This window comes from Besnoitia besnoiti, chromosome IX, assembly GCF_002563875.1.
Source record: "Besnoitia besnoiti strain Bb-Ger1 chromosome IX, whole genome shotgun sequence".
NCBI classification, from domain to species: Eukaryota; Apicomplexa; class Conoidasida; order Eucoccidiorida; family Sarcocystidae; genus Besnoitia; species Besnoitia besnoiti.
In genome coordinates, this window is record NC_042364.1 from 1,909,069 (window position 1) to 1,928,262 (window position 19,194).

The 19,194-nt window shown below is 54.3% G+C and overlaps 2 protein-coding genes and 3 non-coding genes across 5 annotated transcripts; 2 read left to right on the forward strand and 3 right to left on the reverse strand.

Annotated features, from left to right (window-relative positions):
* Positions 1 to 1,619: 1,619 nt before the first annotated feature.
* Positions 1,620 to 6,826, forward strand: BESB_014390 (peptidase M20D, amidohydrolase; the record flags this gene model as incomplete). The annotated part of the gene is made up of 9 exons (XM_029360168.1): positions 1,620 to 1,961; positions 2,657 to 2,836; positions 3,417 to 3,536; positions 3,784 to 3,968; positions 4,450 to 4,618; positions 5,264 to 5,397; positions 5,615 to 5,696; positions 6,306 to 6,424; positions 6,637 to 6,826. 9 exons carry the CDS (start codon positions 1,620 to 1,622, stop codon positions 6,824 to 6,826), a joined length of 1,521 nt encoding a protein of 506 aa, XP_029216835.1.
* A 1,964-nt stretch (positions 6,827 to 8,790) lies between these two features.
* On the reverse strand, positions 8,791 to 8,874 carry BESB_015560. Its single transcript has one exon. It is a non-coding gene; the product is annotated as a tRNA-Tyr (tRNA).
* Positions 8,875 to 9,542: 668 nt separating this feature from the next.
* BESB_015470 lies at positions 9,543 to 9,616 on the reverse strand. The gene has a single exon. It is a non-coding gene; the product is annotated as a tRNA-Ile (tRNA).
* Positions 9,617 to 9,780: 164 nt separating this feature from the next.
* BESB_015550 lies at positions 9,781 to 9,864 on the reverse strand. Its single transcript has one exon. It is a non-coding gene; the product is annotated as a tRNA-Tyr (tRNA).
* Positions 9,865 to 12,992: 3,128 nt separating this feature from the next.
* On the forward strand, positions 12,993 to 17,842 carry BESB_014400 (GMC oxidoreductase; the record flags this gene model as incomplete). Its single annotated transcript, XM_029360169.1, has 11 exons — positions 12,993 to 13,101; positions 13,381 to 13,652; positions 13,889 to 14,206; positions 14,414 to 14,546; positions 14,706 to 15,060; positions 15,347 to 15,586; positions 15,679 to 15,832; positions 15,994 to 16,140; positions 16,264 to 16,936; positions 17,184 to 17,388; positions 17,707 to 17,842. 11 exons carry the CDS (start codon positions 12,993 to 12,995, stop codon positions 17,840 to 17,842), a joined length of 2,742 nt encoding a protein of 913 aa, XP_029216836.1.
* Positions 17,843 to 19,194: the final 1,352 nt, after the last annotated feature.

The following is a 19,194-nucleotide window of genomic DNA, read 5'->3' on the forward strand; positions in this document are numbered from 1 at the left end:
ATCGCGTCACACTACTATTTTTGCGTAACATGAGCCCCGACAATAGACATTGTGGCCGGGTAAGATCTTCGACGCGCTTCCCCGTGCACGTTTTACGAAAACTGTGAAACGCCGCCGGTGTTCAAACCCACGGTTTGTGCCAGAAGCCGTGACGGAAGTAGCTCTGCCTTTTGAACAGCAAAGCATTTCCACTGAACGCAACTAAATGTCGACACCGTGTCCAGAGAACGTGCGATACATGATCAAAACCCACATGACTTCTGTACCGATATCCGGCGTATTCCCGCTGGCCTTCACAGCGCAGATGCAGAGTGCCTGCCGTTCAAAAACCTTTCCTTTGCCTAGAGAAGCGGCTTGTGCCAGTACGGGCGACGAATGCAGTCGTTTCTCTGCCAACGATCACGTGATTATGGCCACTGGGAGTAGGCCGGGCTGCGTATCGTGTCTCTGATCGATCCGCCAAACATGACAGCCTTGTTCGCTACTGGCGGCCAAATATGTTCGGCGTTCCTATCCTATTGCAGATCTTCAAAGAAGCAAACTGATGCGGCAGCGGCCAACATGCGGTGAGCGTAGTGATTGTGTCGTTTATGCGAGGCACGCCAAGTGACAGTAACCACCGGCTTGACCACTACTATTTAGCATGGTGCCATCAGCTTGTGAGCAGCCACAGCTCGGCTGCGACGAATCAGGAGTCGGATAAAAGCACGGCTGTAAAACTCGAAGCAGCAACAGCTCGCCTGCTCGGTAGGCTGTGTGGAGGCGCGTGGCGCATACGTGTGTCTGCGTGCCCTTACGCCCTCAGAGCTGCGCACAGAAACGTGGGACTCCACCGCCTATCCTCCGCATGTATTTACGAGAAGTGGAAAAAAGCAGACGCGCTGCCGCCAGCTGCACTCCTGGCACTTGTTGGCTTAACTACTATTGAGCGCAGACACACGTCCCGACGCACGTTCGACTAGACATGACGAAAGTCGATACAAAGGTCAAACATGAGGAACGGAAGGTTCGTCTGCATCAGTTATGCGTAGGTTACTGTAAAGGCTTCACACCAGGCAGGGTCACATGGGTAGCCAATAATGCTTTAGGAGGCCCCAGTTTCTGCCTTCGCGTTCGATGACTCGCGACTCACGCTGTTACGGGTGCCCAGCTGCATGAAGGCACCGTCATTTCGGTTGGTTGTCATCATCCGCGTGTCGTTTCCATGTGCACATTGAGAAAATAAGAAATATGACAGACCCAGCTCGAAACCACATTTCTTTTCTTAGATGTGGTGAGCGGCAAACCGCCTTCACTGCCAGCGGCTGTCAGTTGTGGGCGTGTCTGTAGGTAGCTTGCGGGCGCATGCACAGCGCGGTCAGCTCCCAGTTCAGCCGCCCACGCGGATTCTGCGACGTAAAAAGTGGAGCGGAAGTCGAAGCACACACGCTTCGAATATTGACCTCGCGTCTCTGTTCAGACAGAAACAGCTACGGGAGTTTTTTCCGAGCGTTCTACCGGCGCGCCCCGCGTGCGCTTGCTGCTCTGGCTTGTGTGCTACAGCTTCGCCGACGTGCAGCTGGAGGTCAGTGACTCCTTGTCTCGTGCTCCAAGACACCGCACCGCGCTCTTTGTTGAAAATGGAACAACACGGACGACGCGAGCGAGAGAGCAGTCCCTGCGCGTCCGCCCTCGCCACCTTTTTCTTGGTCTTGGGGGTCACTTCCTCCGCTCTCTTCGTTGCCGCTCAACCCAAGACTGCGCCACCGTCTGATGAGGGCCCGAGCCTGCCCCCCGTTCCGCAGAATCTGGGGTCTCTCGTGGGCGGCGGACTTCCCCTAGACTTTGGGAAGCTCCACGAAGCAGCCAGTGAGCCATCCTTTGACGCCTGGCTCGTTGCAGTGCGGCGGACTCTCCACATGTGGCCAGAAACCGCGTACTCCGAGCGCAGGACTTCCGCGCTTGTGCAAAAACTCCTCAAGGTTAGAAGCCATACCGACCCGACACTCCGGGTCCACCACACGGTCCTCTCGTTCTTCTCGCCGATTCGCCTGTCTTTTTGGCTGAGAGAAATCGTGCAGAGTTGCCTCTGTGTGGATTTTGCTGGTGGAAGTGGCGCTGCTTAGCTAGTCTTTGGAGGCCAAGTCACTGGAGCGTATGAGAAACACCCATGACGATGATCTCGAGACTCCTGCCGATACTACCTCACAGAACGGCCGTTCTTCTGCGGATCGCTTGCTTTTGCTTTTTCCGCTGCATGGAGAAGCCACGTTCGCCTCGCTGCTGCCCTTTGGTCAATCTTTCGGACTGCTCACGGCAGATCTCGCGGCAAGCTGCCTTGAGGCAACTGTGTCGCGTGGAAAAGTCCTCACCCCGCGCTTGCGACGAGCCCCGTTGCTCTTCTATTCTCTTATGCCGTCCCTCCCTGAGGCGCGTGGAGCCGTTTGAGCGTTACGCGAAGAAGGATGTCTGATTGCCGTGATTTTCTTTTACATATATACATGGCGTCCAATACGTGGCGTCCAGCTGTAGAATGGCCGTAAAGGTGCCGAGCATCCGCGCTCCTGGCGTCTGTCACCCGTCAGTCAGTGACAGCCCTTTTGATTTCCGTGAACGGGGTTACATATCAGAGTATTTTCGCTTTCATGGTCTTTAGTAAGGCGCGCGTCTTCTACAGGAGATGAATATTCGCTTCACGTCTGGCTGGGGCACGAATGTCGTCGGAATGAGCGAATATGAGAAGAAAGCTGCGCGTGCGCGACGAGAAGGGACGGGAGTTGTGGCAGAAATCGGCACTGGAGAGGAGCCCTGCGTGGCGCTACGAGCAGACATGGACGCCCTACCGATATCTGAACGCGTAAGACACCGGTGGATTCGATTCGTGCTCCCCAGCTATTAAACATCTCTCCAGGAACAATTTACTAACCTCTCTCTTTCTTGCTTGTTCGCTGTCGCCGCAGGAAACAATCAGCTTGCGTCTGCCTTTCGCGGGTGTGCGAGTTGGCGCCCGCTCATTCAGGACACAGAGGACACTTGCACTCTCCTACATCGTCCTTTAGACATCCCTTGAACATCTCATACACCTATATATATATATATATATATATATATATATATATATATATATATATATATATATATATATATATATATGTATCTGTATGTATATCTATACATATAGGTTGACCTATGTATGAGCGACGATGTGGAGATGCATGCGTGTTGCAAGTGATCTTCCGCGCTTGAACAGACGCCTATACGCGCAGGCATGATATCTGCACCGAAGCGGCCTTCGGATGTGCATCGCTTCCTTAGCGCGGCTGTTGAGCGTCCCTTTGTACCCCGTGAACCTCTGAGCCGGGGAGGCAACTCGCCGCTGTGCGCCCCTTCAGTCCTAGACTGCCCGGTGTCTGCGCGCCTGACTTGCCTTCTTTCAGATACAGGTGCCTTTTCGATCGAAAATCGACGGCAACATGCACGCGTGCGGCCACGACGCGCACACCACGATGCTTCTGGGCGCGGCGGCGCTGCTGAAGCATTTGGAGCCTCACATCAAAGTGCGCGACTTTGCGAGGCGAAGCCCAGCTCCTCTGGGTCAGCTGCTGGACTGGGTCGCTGAGTTCCTTGGCTCTCAGGGGCGGGGTAAAGAGGAAAAACCAAGCCATAATATGGCTATTCTTCGTTCTCGCCTCCTCTGGGTGCCTCGATCGCCAGCTGTTGGGCTCTGCGCTTTCTGCGTTTGTTTGTTTCCTTCTGGAAACGTGTCTTCGTCTGCGGACCGTGTTCGCGTTTGATGTCGCGCAGGGGACGGTGCGTCTGATCTTTCAGCCGGCGGAGGAAGGCGGCGCTGGCGCGCTGATGATGCGAGAGGAGGGCGTGCTAACTACACCGCCGCGCGTCGCCTTCATCTTCGGGATGCATGTGGCCCCGTGGCTGCCGACTGGCGAGATCTCCACGAAGAAAGGCGTCATGATGGCGGCGACCACGACGTGAGCTGCGCGGCTCGCCGCCCCCGCGGGCCTCGACACGTAGGGCTCCGCAGCGGCTGCTGCGTGGCCGTATCTTATTCAGAACGGCTTCTGTGAGGATGTGCGCGCCCCGCCGTGAGGCCTCGGCGCTGAAAGTTGTCTTTAGCACAAAGAAGCTTTTCGCGTGGACGCTGGGGCATCCGCAGCTGCTGGGCCGCGCCTGCTGTGTTCCGAAGATAAGGCAGCTTCTTTCTATCGCTACATGCTGGTGGGGGGCGGTCGCGGCTCTCCACGCACGCGCTGTGCTGCCACAGGTGTCTCTTTGGCCCTGCCGAGTTGCGTGTTTCCTCTTCCATCTCACCCGTTTCCATTTCCATGTTCCATAATACTCCAGTCGATCTGGACTGTTCAGCCCCCCATTCATCCGTTCTGCGCGGCTGTTTCGCGCCAAGAGCGACGGAGGAATTCGGGCGCGATTCCGGGTTGTTGTTCGCGTTTTCAGGTTTTCCATCACTGTTAAGGGCCGCGGAGGCCACGCCGCGATGCCGCACAAAAACATCGATCCGAGCCCGGCTGCCGCGGCGATCGTTCAGGGCCTGTACGCCATCGCTGCGCGCGAGACGTACTTCACCGAGGAGAGCGCCTCGGTCATTTCCGTCACGCAAATCAAGGTACACCCCCTGAAGGAGGCCTCTGCATGCGCATACGTTTTTCTCTGACTTAGACGCACACAAGCATGCATGCGCTCGAGGTAGTGGGTACCGGCATTTCCAAATGGAGATACACAGATGCATGTGTGAGTAGGCATATTGGCGGGCATCGCTGCTCTGTTTTCCGCGGGGGTAGACAGCATAGACTTTTTTGTGCTGGCGGGAGAAGGCGGAATGTCCCGCCCAAGATACCATTGAAAACCGGTCGTTTACAGAGAACTTGACGATGAGTCCCCAAGCAGAGAGGAAGTAGGTGCGGTGCGGCAGGGGCCGGAGAAGCTGCGCTCCTGAGCCGCCTCTGCGGCGCGTTCTGTTCTGCTGCCTGCGTTGGGGTCGGTAGACTGAGGATCATTCCGGAGAGAAGCGTTTCTGCGTCGTTCCTTGGAGAGCGAGTTTCCGTTTCCGAGCAGCATGCATGGTCGAGGCTCCAGTGAAGGGACACGGACTCAACTCCTGGCGCAGGGCTGCGCGTGGCGTCACCTCAGCTGCAGCGCATTTTGGTCTTTTGTTTTTTATCGGTGTGCGCTCAATTTGAATTCGTTGTATGACTTTGGTTTTCTAGCTGCAATTACCTTTGTACTCGAAAAAATTGTCCCCGTCTCTCAGGGCGGTTCAGCGTTCAACGTAATCCCGTCGGAGTACTTCGTCGCAGGGACGATTCGTGCGCTTCACTCGAAGCAGATCCGCGCCTTGCAAGCTCGCGTGGCTGACCTCGCCGCCAACCTCGCGAAGGCGTTTCAGTACGTTGAGTCGCTCGCGCGCACAGATACGCCCCTACACAGCCGCGCGACGCAGCCTCGGGGGAGGCAGCATCGACCCCCAGGACGCAAGAGAGAAGGGAACTCGGCAAGCGGGCGGCAAATCTTCTCGAGAGAAAAGGCTGAGGAGAAAGACTCGCTGCTCGCGGCTGAGACGCAGATTCGGCGCAGTTTTTGTCTTCTTGTGTCGCTCCCGCAGGTGCGAGGCGCAGGTCGAGTTTGATCCCGTCGGCTACGCAGCCCTCGTGAACGACTCAGGCGCCACGGACTTCTTTGTCACGGTAAATTCGCCCGCAGCTCGCTGCTTCGGCGGAGGCCTCTTCTGTCCTCGTTGACGGCTTCTGCTTGCGTGTGCAAGGCTCGACACCAGATACTGTCTCTGCGCCTCAAGCGGGCGCAGCTCGCGACGACTGGGGCAGAAAGAAAGACACGCGTGCGTGTCGCCATGAACCCTAAATCCTACAGCATGCGTGTTTCCTAAAATCCTCGCTTCCTCCCCCGCCCCTCTGCGCGGGTCGGTCTGCGCAGGGGCTCGGGAATCCAGTTCCGCCGCAGAGGCGCCTACCTTTCTATCTGCGCGTGCTTCTTTCTCAAATAGATCTGCATGTCAGTCCACGTTGCTCGGCCCAGTCGACGCACATCTGTACGTTTTCGTCTGTTTTTATATCTCTGTCTCTGTCGAATCGTCGACGTATCTAGTTTTCGTAGGCCCCACCACCTGTAGCGGGGGGGGGGGGGGGGGGGGGAAGGTCGGGCGATGCCGGTATGGCTGAAAGGCGTATTTTCGCGAGGGACAGAGCCTGAGGGGGCTGCTGTGTCTGCGGAGGCGCGTGCGTGCCTTGGAGGGCTGTCGTCTCACGAGTCCGTTGACGGTGCATGTGCTTTTACAGGCCGCGGCGGAGGCGTCAATAAGCGGAGAAGTTGCCACTATGGAGCCGACGATGGGCGGCGAAGACTTTGCGTTCTTCCTCGAGCATGTGCCCGGTACCTTCGCGATGGTGGGCATCGGGTGAGCTGTGAGAGGTTTTAGGGTTCAGGCCCCGTCAGTCAGCGCCATAACTCTCTAGAAATATGAGGTGAAACCGGAAGAAGACGTGAATCGGTGTATGGAGCCAGCGCGTGCGGCGAGAGTGCGTCGCTCTGATTGCATGCTGGCGGAGCGACTTCGCGGCGACCCTGTGCTAGTCTCTCGCTCTGTGTGTGTCTCTTTACACTCGACAGAAGCGCCGCAGCAGACCGGCCTGGCCACGTCCCAACCGACCGCGCGCTCCACAACGACGCATTCGCCGTCGACGAGCGCGTGCTGAGTCGCGGAGCGGCGCTGCATGCCCTGGTGGCGCTGAGGGCACTCGCGCACGTGGCGAGCCAGAAAACCGAGGGCGGTGACGCGAGCAAGAAGGACGAACTGTGAGGCGACTCTTCTTTCTCGAGACGAGCCTGCGAAGAACAGAGGAGGGGATGGAGCGACGCCGAGGAGGCTAGCTGGCTAGATGACAGTGCGCGACCGGGAGCATGCAAGGCTGCCGCCGCGCCGGCTCCGCGAGGCCTGGCGCCTCCATCGCCAAACGAGATGACCGGAGACCTTTCTCCGTGTGCGCGTGACGCAACTGAAGCTTTACTCGCAGTGCGGGGGCCGCAAGCGTAGAGCAAGACATCCTCGGGACACTGGGACGCGCAGAGTAAGCCTGTGTAGGAAGTGCAGAATATCGCGGGGAGCGATGCTTCCGAGACGAGATTCATGACGCGCTGGAGCCCACGTGGTTTTTGTCCGTTTTCTTGCCACCAGTGGCTCGCGGTTTCAGAGAGACTCCGACTCTCGATCATGCGCGTGTGTTGCGGGGGTCGTTGCCCCCTCTTCTCCGTTTCCTACTTTGCATGCCGGCAGTTCCACTTCGCTAGGTTCAATCGTTTTTCTTTTTTCGCATTCTGCGTTCTTTGCCACCGCCCTCTTCTTCGCGCGTTGGGTTTCGTTACCGTGTAGCTGTTGAGGGCGCCGTGGAGCGCAGAGAGAGACAAAGCGCTTCTAAGCGCGTCGTATATCGTGGCATCCAACAGTCTAGTTGTGGACTGGCGAGATGCTGCGGAGCCCCTTCAGGTGTGGGAGATTTTTTCACACTGCGGGTTCTCGCACCAGCCGGAAGAACGTTTCATATGCGCCGCTCTTGGCCTGGCTACTGCAACTGGCGATTTCTACTGCAGCGCCACCATTCTCATTCGAGAGGACACACGTTTTGATTTCTGCATCTGAGCGAACGCACCGCAGTAGTCAACAGACACCACATCTGCTTTTTCCCGCGTGATCTGGAAGCGCCCGGCTGCGCTCAGTTGATTGAAGGGAGTCGCTTTGCGGAATGCGCCTTCCCACCATCCCCAAAACGCTGTTTGCGCTATGTTTGTAAGTCTTTCTGTCGCCTGCGGCCGCGGAGTCGAAAATACCTCTAGTGGAGCGCTGGATTTGCTCCGGTGTGAGAGTCAGGCGGTCCCTTCCTGGGGGGATCAGGCACACTGCAGTAATGTGTTTTAATTGTAAGGAATGGCCCTGAAACTCAGTTCTTATGAGATCTCATCAATTTGAGAAGAAGGAAGTAGCAGGTAGAAGCCATACCCCCACGCACTTCGCTCGTGCTGTCTTTCTGAATTCTTTTCTACGGTAGAACCTCAGCCACCACTACCACGGCACATTTTCTGATAGCCAGTATGATCGATCATCCGAAACTGTTGGCCGACATAGGCTTGGGTAAGAGTTAGCTGGAGCAAGAGACCGCGCAGGCATGTGAACGGTGATACGTGGTTTCGGCTCGGCGGCACCAGAGTATTTGAGCCACTCATTATCTCTCACACAGCAGCTCCGAGCCCTTCCACATTTGCTCCACGTCCTTTTTATGCTCAACCAACCAGATATTCTGCTGCCCAGCTAGTGAGAGACATAGTGTGTGAACAGCAGATTGAACATGCGTGCCGTGAGAACGAGTGGACACCGATAAAAAGCTGATGTGCGGCATGGCCTTATTTACTGTGGCACCCGGCAGCAGAAATATTCATGACCCAAGCCGCCTGAAGCTGCACTTTGTCCGAATGCTTCTCCGTCTGCTCCCTCTTAAACGTTAGCCTTTAGCGGAGAATGAACACGACTTTACTATTGGAATGGAAAGATGGGCTTACGAGCGAATAACATATGCTAATGAATGAAAACATCGCGGCCAGACGATTCGCGGAGCGCCGTTCCGGACCGCCCGAGAGGCCTCCTCAGACACGCCGTTGCATTTGCCCCCCTTGAACCGGACTTCGGCTGCAAATGTTCTTCTTTTGTGTAGAGAAAAATTGCAAACAGCTTTCTGGACAAGCAGTGTACCAATGCAACAGGAAAAAATCGAATCCGGCGACCCGGAATCGAACCAGGGACCAACAGATTTCTGCTACATCTACAGTCTGCCGCTCTACCAACTGAGCTATCGCCGGTACTGGCGACTTTTCCGTCCTTTGGCTTACGCTCGCACCGGTGGACATTGCCATTAGCAAGAGCGAACTGGGTTTAAGAAGGACCGGTATTCAGGGCAGCAAGCTGCGGAAGAATCGGTGTTGACCATTCGGCTGGCTGAGAGTATATATTTCGTGTCTTTCCACACCTTCGGTGGGGTCACGACTAGGAGGCGTCCATCCGGTTGGTCACTGTCGAATACTCTGGAGGTAACGCCAAAATTCTCAAGTTACAGTATGCTGCCCACTGATAACTCTATTACCAAAGCAGTTATTCGTGAGCTTCCAGTTTTTGTGCCCCCAGAGCGTTGCTGCGGTCAGTGCGGTGGATGCCAGAAAGACTCCTGTGCTGCCGGAAGACCAAGAAGGTGCCGAATTAGCTTGCAAGCCCGTTAATTTACTTGAGAGAAGCTTTTCGCGATGAATACGGTCCCGGGCATTGCAGATGTAACATGTAAGCGCCACCAGCTCAGACAGAACTGGGGTGCCGTGGGATCGCGGCGCCCACCGAACGGTCGACGCGACGTTGACATGGTTCGACAAAATCAGGGGTTTAGTTGCTATTTGCCACCGAAAGGTGATTCTAGCCTTCTTCGATTTTTGTTGGTGGACAGTGGCCGGCTACACATCCAAGCACCCTTCTTCATGAGTGCTCCCGGTGGGGATCGAACCCACGACTTTCGGCTCATAAGACCGACGCTCTAACCAACTGAGCTACGGGGGCGCATGGTTTACTGTACTGTGGCAGCGTCAAACAGATCTACTGACTGCTGTGCGTGAGCCATGACGCTTGCAAGTATTGACGCAGCGAATACACGAAATAATCTAAACGCAGCATTGACATTCCAGTTTTATGCCAAACGGTAGAAAAACCGTGCAGATCCTAAATCCGGCGACCCGGAATCGAACCAGGGACCAACAGATTTCTGCTACATCTACAGTCTGCCGCTCTACCAACTGAGCTATCGCCGGTGGGTGTTTTCTCTCTGGCCTTGGCGTGTCCGCGCGTATGTTAACCGGCGGTAGTCATCTAGGCCTTCTGGTTTCTCGTAGCACGCTGCGTTAGTGTGAATTACAGGCGCGGACAACTACAGACAGAGACGACCGTGATAGCTTAGACGCTTCCTGCTAGAGGAGCGCCTGTTTTCGTGTGGTTATACCGTCGCATCGAATGCTACGCGGCAGACATATGTTGAGCTTGAAAAGACAAGGCGTCGCTTGGAAACATGGGACCATTCGCATTACCTTTGTACCCTCGCAGGGTACTTAAAATTGAGCGAAGGAACCCCGAATCTGTCGTACAAGAAACGCTGCCACGTGCAAAATCGCCGTCGTGCTACCTCCATATGGCTGCCGCGATTCGCAAGAAATGGTCAGTAATGTGAAGCCCCGCCCGTACGAGTTGATCGTAAATATGGCGCACACTATGAAAGACCTAGGAATTGCTCTGTCCGCGGCGATACTGGGGTAGCATGATCGGCCTGGAGTGCCTGCACAATAGGTCTGCGAACGCATTAAGGAACGAATATGCTTATGCACGTACCAAACAGAAAGGCGGGCAGAGCGGATGGGCGAATCAGGGTTTGGTATCAACCAGTGAAGTAAAAAGATTGCGCTCGTAGGGGTATGTCCATTATGGTGACAAACTTCGAAGCACCCCGACGCGCGCGCTGCCTTCCTGACCGCCTCCTCTAGATTAGAACACTCCCCCTTCCTGGATCCTTTACCTGTTCTGGTTCTGGGCCTCCCAGAATGGGTAACAAGGCTGAGAGGGAAGATTCGTCCCCTGCTGTGCACAAACCTCTCAACAGTTGCGTTGAATGCACGCAGCCTGACCAAGACGATTTCCTTCTCGCACCCCAAAGTTTTCAAGCTTTTGGGTTGCTCAGGCGTTAGCCGGCCTAACGATGCGACGACTGTTCGAATGCTGACCCCAGGGTACACAGAGGTAGAGAGAAACGCTCGCGAATACACAAATTTGGCACGCTGTGTGCTCTGGAAACCTAGAAATTAGTTTTCACTTCGCCCTCGAGTAATCCATTTTGGCCGGTACTCATACGCCTGCGTCCAGCGACACCGGGAGCCCCAGATTTACTGGCCATGCCTGGCAGCCTGCGAACCAATTCCGACTCGTGCGGACCAACCCCCTTGACCAATACGGGCAGACAGGCAGATATCAGAGTATAAAGGTCAGACTTACGTTAGAACTTGAAGCACGAGGACACATAGACACTTGGTCCTAGAGGGACCAAGTGCCTGTGTGGCTTTGTACGCCGACGCGCCTTTCTGCATCACCAATATCGTGATGTCGTGTTGGCAGTAGATAAAGCAGAATCCCTTCGCTCTTTCGTTCTGACAGTTTTTAGTGAGTGTGCCGGACGGCGCAAAAAAGGTTGAAACGTCAACGCCATGTAGTGCAATCCCCTGAAAAGTGACACGCGCCAGCGTACCGGTGGCACAACGACACCAGTCTTGCCTCTGGAAAAACGATAGGCAGCGTCACCACATGGCTAAGGGAGCATCCGAACCCGCAGCGGGAAACGGGAGGCCCCTTCTTTCTATTGCTCTCAGGTATGCATGTACACCATGTTGCCGGCCACCTGATGATCCGGGGTACTTAATTAGGCACACACATGAGAGGCTACTTCATTTGGGTAATCACGCGGGAGTCGTGATCTTTCGTTTTGCTGCTCTGGGAGGCCAAACTTGAGGTGAAAGACCTCCCACAGTGACTCCTTGTATATTCCAAATTCTGGCTCGTTGCCTGACGCTAGTAGCCTTAGGCCCCCTTTCCAACGAAACTTTTTACCCACTGGTGCTCCACGACACCTAGTGACAAGGCCTGCAGCGTAGAATAGTTGTCAAACTATCGTACTACAAGGGGTGTTCCATCCGCAGCACCCGAGTAGCAGAGAGTAGAGTGGTAGTAGTAGTGAGTAGTGTGAGTTGTTTTCTATACTCCGATTTTTCTACAGTGTACCGCTTCAATATTGTTCAGTCGAGGCATGTAAAACTAAAGTATTTTGACAGCGAGAAGATGGATACAGAGCACCTACGGTATAGCCATCTGTTACGGCCGAGAGAAAAAGAACTGTCCAGCGTGGTCTTCCCTTCTCTGAACAGTCCTGATGAACTCGACTAAACACCCACGTTGTGAGTCGCGTGGCTGAAAATGACATGGCGAACGTCCGCCGTACATGCCGCTGCATTCTGTGCGCCTTGTGCATGTTAAAATCATTGGAGGCGGGCGATGCTGTAAGGAGAGCCTCCCTGGTTTGCCTCCTGATGTCTCGCAGGTGGAGGTCGAAGCGGGTGCACGGTAGCTTGGGGGCCTCCAGGTGGGCAGCTCGCCATCGTTGAGCCAACAACCTCCCCTCCTCAAGACGGCGTCTTAAGCCACGTCTCAGGTGATTTTTTAAAACATCATTGACCATAGCCAGTTTGCTTTTCCTCGTTAGCCAAAGTCATTTGTAGCACGCACAAACACAATGATATTAACTGATCATGGTCGCTTCAGCTGCATTCTAAGTACACACACTTGCTGTTCGTACATTCTCCGTCCGCGACGATGTGTCTTGTCTTCCTTCTTATTCGTCCTCTGGATGGTAGTGATGCTCAACAACTGTTTGCAGGCACCCCAATGTGTGTTCGTCACGGGGAGTTCCCCCCTGCACAGTGAAATCAAAAGTGAGAGTCTGCCGGTGTCCAACGAGGATAATCTGGCAGACGGTTCATCTGCTGTGGAAGATGTGTTGCGCCTTCAGAAACCCACTGCTGCTCAGCCCTTACATGTCCTTGTCGGTGGCCGAAGTCCCAATTTTCAGTTGCAGCCACCCTCTACGGGGGAGCTTCCACCGGCCGCCACAGAAACGCCTGCCCCATCTACCACCCACACAGCCGCGCCAGAGAGTCGTAGGGCAGAAAAACGAGATCCATCAAACGCAGACGCGCCCGCGAGCATTCCCTCTACCAAAAAAACGACAGCAGACATGCGTCAAAAATACGAATCGCCAGATCAATCTGTTTCTGAAAACGCGGCACATATAAGAGGGAAAAGTGGTTCAGCGGTAGCGACGCGTCCTTGTCGCTCGGGATACCTTATGGTTGAAGGTTCCTGTACCTTCGTACCCGAAGACCGTCTTTACGATTTTATTGTGGTAGGATGCGGAGCGGTGGGATGTCCTCTTGCGAGGACGCTTGCAGATGCTGGTAAGTGAAAGCAGCTTCAAACATTTGCAGTGGAGAATATCATCTCTCGTTTACCAATACCACAGCGCAGCAGGGAGCGCTACCAACCTGTATACAGCCTTCTTCCCTTTTCCCCCATCCCTTCACATAGCTCCAACGCGCATATCAGCAGATGAAAACGCACCGCTTCTCCAAAGCTCACTAGTTAAGCTGGCAGGACAAACCGTCTTCAAGGCAAAAAGATCGTACGTTCTTGGTACCGGCAGTTGAGAGCTATTAAGCTGGTGCGTGTTCTCGCAGGGAACAGAGTTTTGGTCTTGGAAAGAGGAAAAGAGAGGGCGAAAGAAAAAACACCCCACGCCATGGATATTTTCGGCGCGGGCAAGGCTGTTGCCGACGAGACCCTTTCCCAGCTCATTCAGACGAATCAAGGAGTCCGCAGCCAGGCGGCCGCAGTGATGGGGGGAGGTACTAGCATCAACATGGCGATAGTGGCGATGGAGAACAAAGAATATTTTGAATATTTGAACTCCACGCACGGTTGGAAACTGAACTCTGACATGCTGAAAGAGGTAAGATATCATGCATATCAACTGGGCCGATAAACAGCAGACGGCGCCGATGCTCCCGCTCGTAGATCGAACTCCAGTTCCACTACGTGCTGTTTCGCAAACTACGCACTGTTGAACCTCCATACAGAGCGAGCCGCGCGCTACGGATATGGATGATTAGCCACGCGACTAGTCAGCTCAAATCCGGCTACATTACGGTTGCTTCGTGTATAGCACTTGTGGATGGCTTTGACCAGGCGCAAAAGTGGGTCGGCCAGGCTTTCAAGCCTATGCCCCAGGACCAAGCTTATGGGTCCAGACTGGCTTTGAGCTTGCAAGATGAAGGTTACAGGCCTGTTCTCCATTCACATGAGAAGGCGATCAAGTTCGGTGGCCCGCAGAATGGCCTTGGAAGCCCAGCTGAGATTATGCCCGGCCACGTATGGGGAGGACTGACGGTGTTCGATAAAGATAAGCAATTCTTCAGGAACGCTGCGGATGTCTTTTTGTACATGGCGGGTGGGCAGTTTGCACATCCCGACCGCCTTCTAGTCAAGACGGAACAGTATGTAGAGGTAAGCTCTACTTGCGATCCAGCATTGTTCTGGATCTCTACAACACACGCACGGCAGAGCCAGAGCCATTTTGTGACTGTCAGGCGGTGGCCCACATGAAACGACCCAAATGCCTTTACAGAATTGAACTGCTTTTAGCGCGCAGCCTTTGCCGCTCTGGCGTGGCGATCTAGTGCTGCTTGTTTGTGCCATCTTTGCTGTGACCAGAGAGTCCTCTTTGCTAATCCAAGAGCTACAGTGCCGCAGGCTATCTGCGTCACACACAGACATACCACAGCAGAAGACATTGCTCCAATCGGGCTAGACGTGCCACCGCCGCGTCCAAGTGCTGCAACGGGAGGTATGTAGTGTGAGAGGACGAGGTCCAGTTTACGCTAAGTCCGGAAAATTAGTCATCTAGCTCTGAGAATCAGCATATTCTAACATTGTCAGGCAGGCAGCTAGAATATGCGCCGTGCCCGTGTGTGTGTCTTACTGGCATTTGCGGCTCGTGATTCAGGAATATTGCCCTATTTACTGTCCTACGCGCGTCAAATAATTAATTGGATCTGGCCCAGTGACACGTCTACGGAAATATCATGCATTCGTCGACACGGCGAGGTCATCTTGTCTGCCGGAGCTGTCCATAGTCCTCTGCTTCTCTTCCGGTCGGGTGTGGGCCCGCGTGAGCAACTTCGAGAAATGGGCGTAGAAGAAGTTGTTGCACTGGAACAGCTTGGGCAGAACCTTTCAGACAGAGTTCTTATTCCGATCCAGATGTTTCTCAAGGAGAAAAAGAGAAAAGAAGACAGGGTTCCCAGAGTGTGCCAAGTATTCGGGCTGAGACACCACGGACCGCAGTGTGAAGGTGTTGGGTGAGCGGTGATTCTCCACTTGCAAGCAAGAAAGGCGTCGTGCCGTAGACATCCGCCGTTTTCCGCTTTTCTTAAGTACAGGGGCACTCGAACGTTTCGTGGGCGATCCCGGTTTGACGCTTGTGCATAAATCCATGTCTAGGAGCAGTACCAGACCCGCTGTCCGGAGGCGCACAAAATGTTCACACGGTAACAGATGAGGCACTATCTAAGGCTCCCCTGAGCCATGTGCCCTCGTTAGTCCAGTCCGAAGACGGGCGGTTCTTTGCGTGCTATTACTGTTCAGGGTTAACGAGCGGACCCTGAAGTGTTCGCTGTTAACAACGGAAGAGCTCTCAGGACCGAACATCATTCACGGTCTCCTCTGGGCATCTCATCTGCTGGTACCGCCATCATGGCGCGACCATCCTGCCGCTCATGCTGTTTTCAAATTTGTTCGCTTCTGCGAAGGGAAGGTTCAATTTCGGAGCACACGCGAGTACCCACCGGCCTGCGTGTTTGTCGAAGGCCTGCTTGACTGCTTAGAGTAAGCTTCGCTCCCGGTTCCTGTCATCGAGTGCAAGCAAGCCGAGACTCTTCATGCAGTATGGGGCCTATGTATGTCCATGCGTTTGCCAGCCGCAGCTTTTCAATTTTCTACTTCACGACCGAGCCCAAATCCCGAGGTTATATTCGGCAGCACAGAGATGGTCGAATCGAAGTCGAGGCTAATTATCTCAAAGACGAACAAGACTTATTCGACGCTGTGAGAGGCGTTCAGTCTCTCATTAACGTAAGTCACACATTCGCGAAGGGTTGTCTCTGTCTGGCCACATTTTCTCCAGTTGCGGCACAGAGTGCTGCGTTGCAGCCCTCCGCAGACAAACGAATCCTTGGAGGCTAGCGGCCCGGTTGATATCTTGAACCGGATCTCTTCCGTGTCTCCACTCTCAGCAAGTGAACGGCGGCCACCTCAATGACATCGTCGAGCCTCTCCAGCCAGGTTCATGCCCAGTCATGATGCTGCACACTGTCGTCAAGCTCTTTCTGCAATTTGCTCAAGCGGATGATCTACCCCAGTACGAAAAGCAGCTGCTTTCGGTGAGCTATGAATAGCCTGGTCTTCTCGTATGGCAGAGATTTCTTCTCCCACTGGGACCGGCAATTTCCTTTCCAGTACAATGCACATCTTGTTGAACCGTATTGTTGCGTCTACGCACGTAGGTACGGCGGCACGCAGGTGATCTGCAACCACTTCGGCGCAGCGAAAGTTATCCTCAGACGCCAGCTGCATCAGGACAAAAGAGCGAGATGCAACCCCTGATTGACCTAGTTAATGGAAAAGGAGAGAGAAGAGGATCCCCAATCTCCACTACACCCTCGGATGCTCCAAAGTCTCAAGCACCCATCGAAACTCGCCAGCAACGCACCGCGGCACAGCCGGTCGAGGCTCTGGAAGAGGCCATGAGAGAAATATTTGAAGATAGGGAAAAGCTGAAGCAGCTTTTGGAAAACGGGCCTGCCCAAAAACGCCGGCGTCAAACTGCTAAATCCCCGTCACCCACAGCTCCGGGCGCGAACGCCGAGACAGCTAAGCCCAATGAGTCAGTAGCACAGTCGCGGGGGTGTTTCGGCGACGCCGAACGGGCCTGCAAGGATGGTCCAATCCACAGTGACCTTTACAGCACTACCTGCAGTGCGCATGATATTTTCACAAAACGATACGGATCTGCCTGCGAACCACTACACGGTGTGCCGACGGCACAATCCGAGTATTCTGAGGGCTTTGCGTCTTGGGAAGAGAGTCTCCTCGATGCCGGTATACAAGAGTTTTTTCGGGAGACAATGCCGACGGGATCTAGCCAACGGGCAGCCACCTTCCCCCCCATCTTGCCACGTAAGCAGTCGCCGGTGAGGGACCGAAGGGCGACACGAGTGAGGACAGAAAAAAAGGCACCCCGTCGTGTAGATCCACGCGCAGCAGAGCTCCATAACGGGGCACGGGACGAAATTGTTCCCGTAGTACTTTCGCGTGCGCCGTGGGAAGAAGCGAGGAACGGGAGTCGCTCAGCCAGCGTTGTTTCCGAGAGGAAGAATTTGATGTGGCATGCGTTGTGCGCTGTATGCACTGTGTCCGTGCTCAGGCGTCGACGATCCCGAAGCACTTGCGGCTTTTGCTGTGACATACATGACAAGCATCTGGCATTTCGCTGGGACCGCCGCAGTAGGACATGTAGTGGACCATGATTTTCAGGTCAAGGGTATCAGAGGTCTTTCGATAGCAGATGCATCTATCTTGAACCAGATGACTCGTCTGAATCCTACGGCGACCCTGCTTACACTTGGAAGGTAAGCAAGTAGAATTCCTCAGATAGGAGAGCATGATGCGTAAAAGAGGGCGTCACTGTATGCTACGCAGAAATAACACACAGGTACTTCATTTCAAGAAATGAACATCTTTTGCACCATCGCTAACAGAGAGAAAAACCATTATCAGAGATCCTGCCTTGACTCCTCAGAACATGCGTAATTGTAGTTGCTCGGGACAAATGCCGGCGGGCATAGTCAATATATAGGTTCATACAGCCACTGTTCCGCCATCGACTATCTTATGTCGGATTCGTTTCACAATGGGGGGTTGTCCATATGTGTCAACTGGGCCGTCAGGTACATCGGCATGCAGAAGGCCAAGTCTCACGAGATGAGAAAAAAACGCAAGAGCAGGAAGGCGACGGCGGAACTTCCGCAACAGACGTCCGATAAACGAGAGACAACTATTTCCTCCGTTCCGCAAACGTCGTGAGACCATTGTGTTCGTGTGCATCTGTCAGGTCTGTTTGCACTGTCGTGAGCCCGTGGTGAACCCGTTTTCATGCTGTAACAATGACTTGAACTAAGACTTAAACTTCGCGTCACCGAGCACCCCGATTCGGAGTCCATTACTTTTCACCGTCGCAGCGCGACAGCGCGCTTGTAGCTTGCACATGAGCCAGCAAAAAAGCTGTGCTGCTGGTGAAACAAGGGTGACCGTTGGTCTGAGCACTGGCACCCAATGAGATAGTTGGGTCGTCGGAGGCATGCCGACCGCATGCTCCCCCATGATCAGCAGATACGACACACGAAAAATTGAGGCACAGTATTCCTGACTTGAAGACAGGAGTGGACATGGGTGGAAGGCGTGAAAACACTTCCAAGCTTTCATGTGCGCCTCGGAATCGACAAACGACGCCGGTCGCAGACCTGGGGCCTTTGGTTCCTCCGCGACTGGCAGTTATCAGCATGTCTTCAAGGTATCTTTCCTCAGATAGCGCTTCGGACGATAGCGCGATCAGGACAAGATTACTGGAGAAACAGTTCAGGGTGTTCAGGCACCTGCACTGTAGCCTTCCTAAGGATATTCTCTGTGCGGCTTCTCGTCTGAACGGGATCATGGGACGCACCTGAGTGACCGGATGACTTGTGACGGAAACATAAGCATTCACTCGGACTGCATCTCCGCCTGCTCATCCCCTCCAGAGCACTTCAGGTCCGCCCTCACAAACCTGAACATCTCTTTGTAGTCGTCTGTTGGTGGCTTCCTGTTACGCAGTTCCTGTATCGCAAAGTGATTTAGAATCTAGTCGACAAATATCGGGCGAAGGACGAAACACTGACCTCTTTGTCTTCATAGAAGATGTGTAAGCAGTCCGAGGTAGCACTTGCAATCGGATTCCTTTCAAACCTCCGGCAGACAGCGGCGAGTGTCTCTGTAGTGAACCATACCACGCAAACAGAATGTCATGCATATAGGGACGGTCACCAGGACCATGCGCCAGATGAGTCGGCCCCTGTCTTCTTGTTCATCTTTTCGCGGTAAAATACTCTGGTGTTAACCGGCGGTTTACAAGCAAAGGCCTCGTTGCTTCTCGGCACTCTTGGGCGGGCAAACCGTATCTCTTACCGACTATCAACGGGACGTGTCGCCACGCCCACAGGGCCGGCGTTTCCTGAGGACGCATGGAGTACGCAACAAAACAATACAGAGAAGCGATATCCTTGTCTGGTTCAGTCGCAGGAAAGAGCGTGCAGTTACCTCTTGTCGGAATCAAGGATGCGAAGGCCTGACCACGCGAGCGAAGGCCGCATGGGGCAATCAATGCAAACAGATTTCCGCTT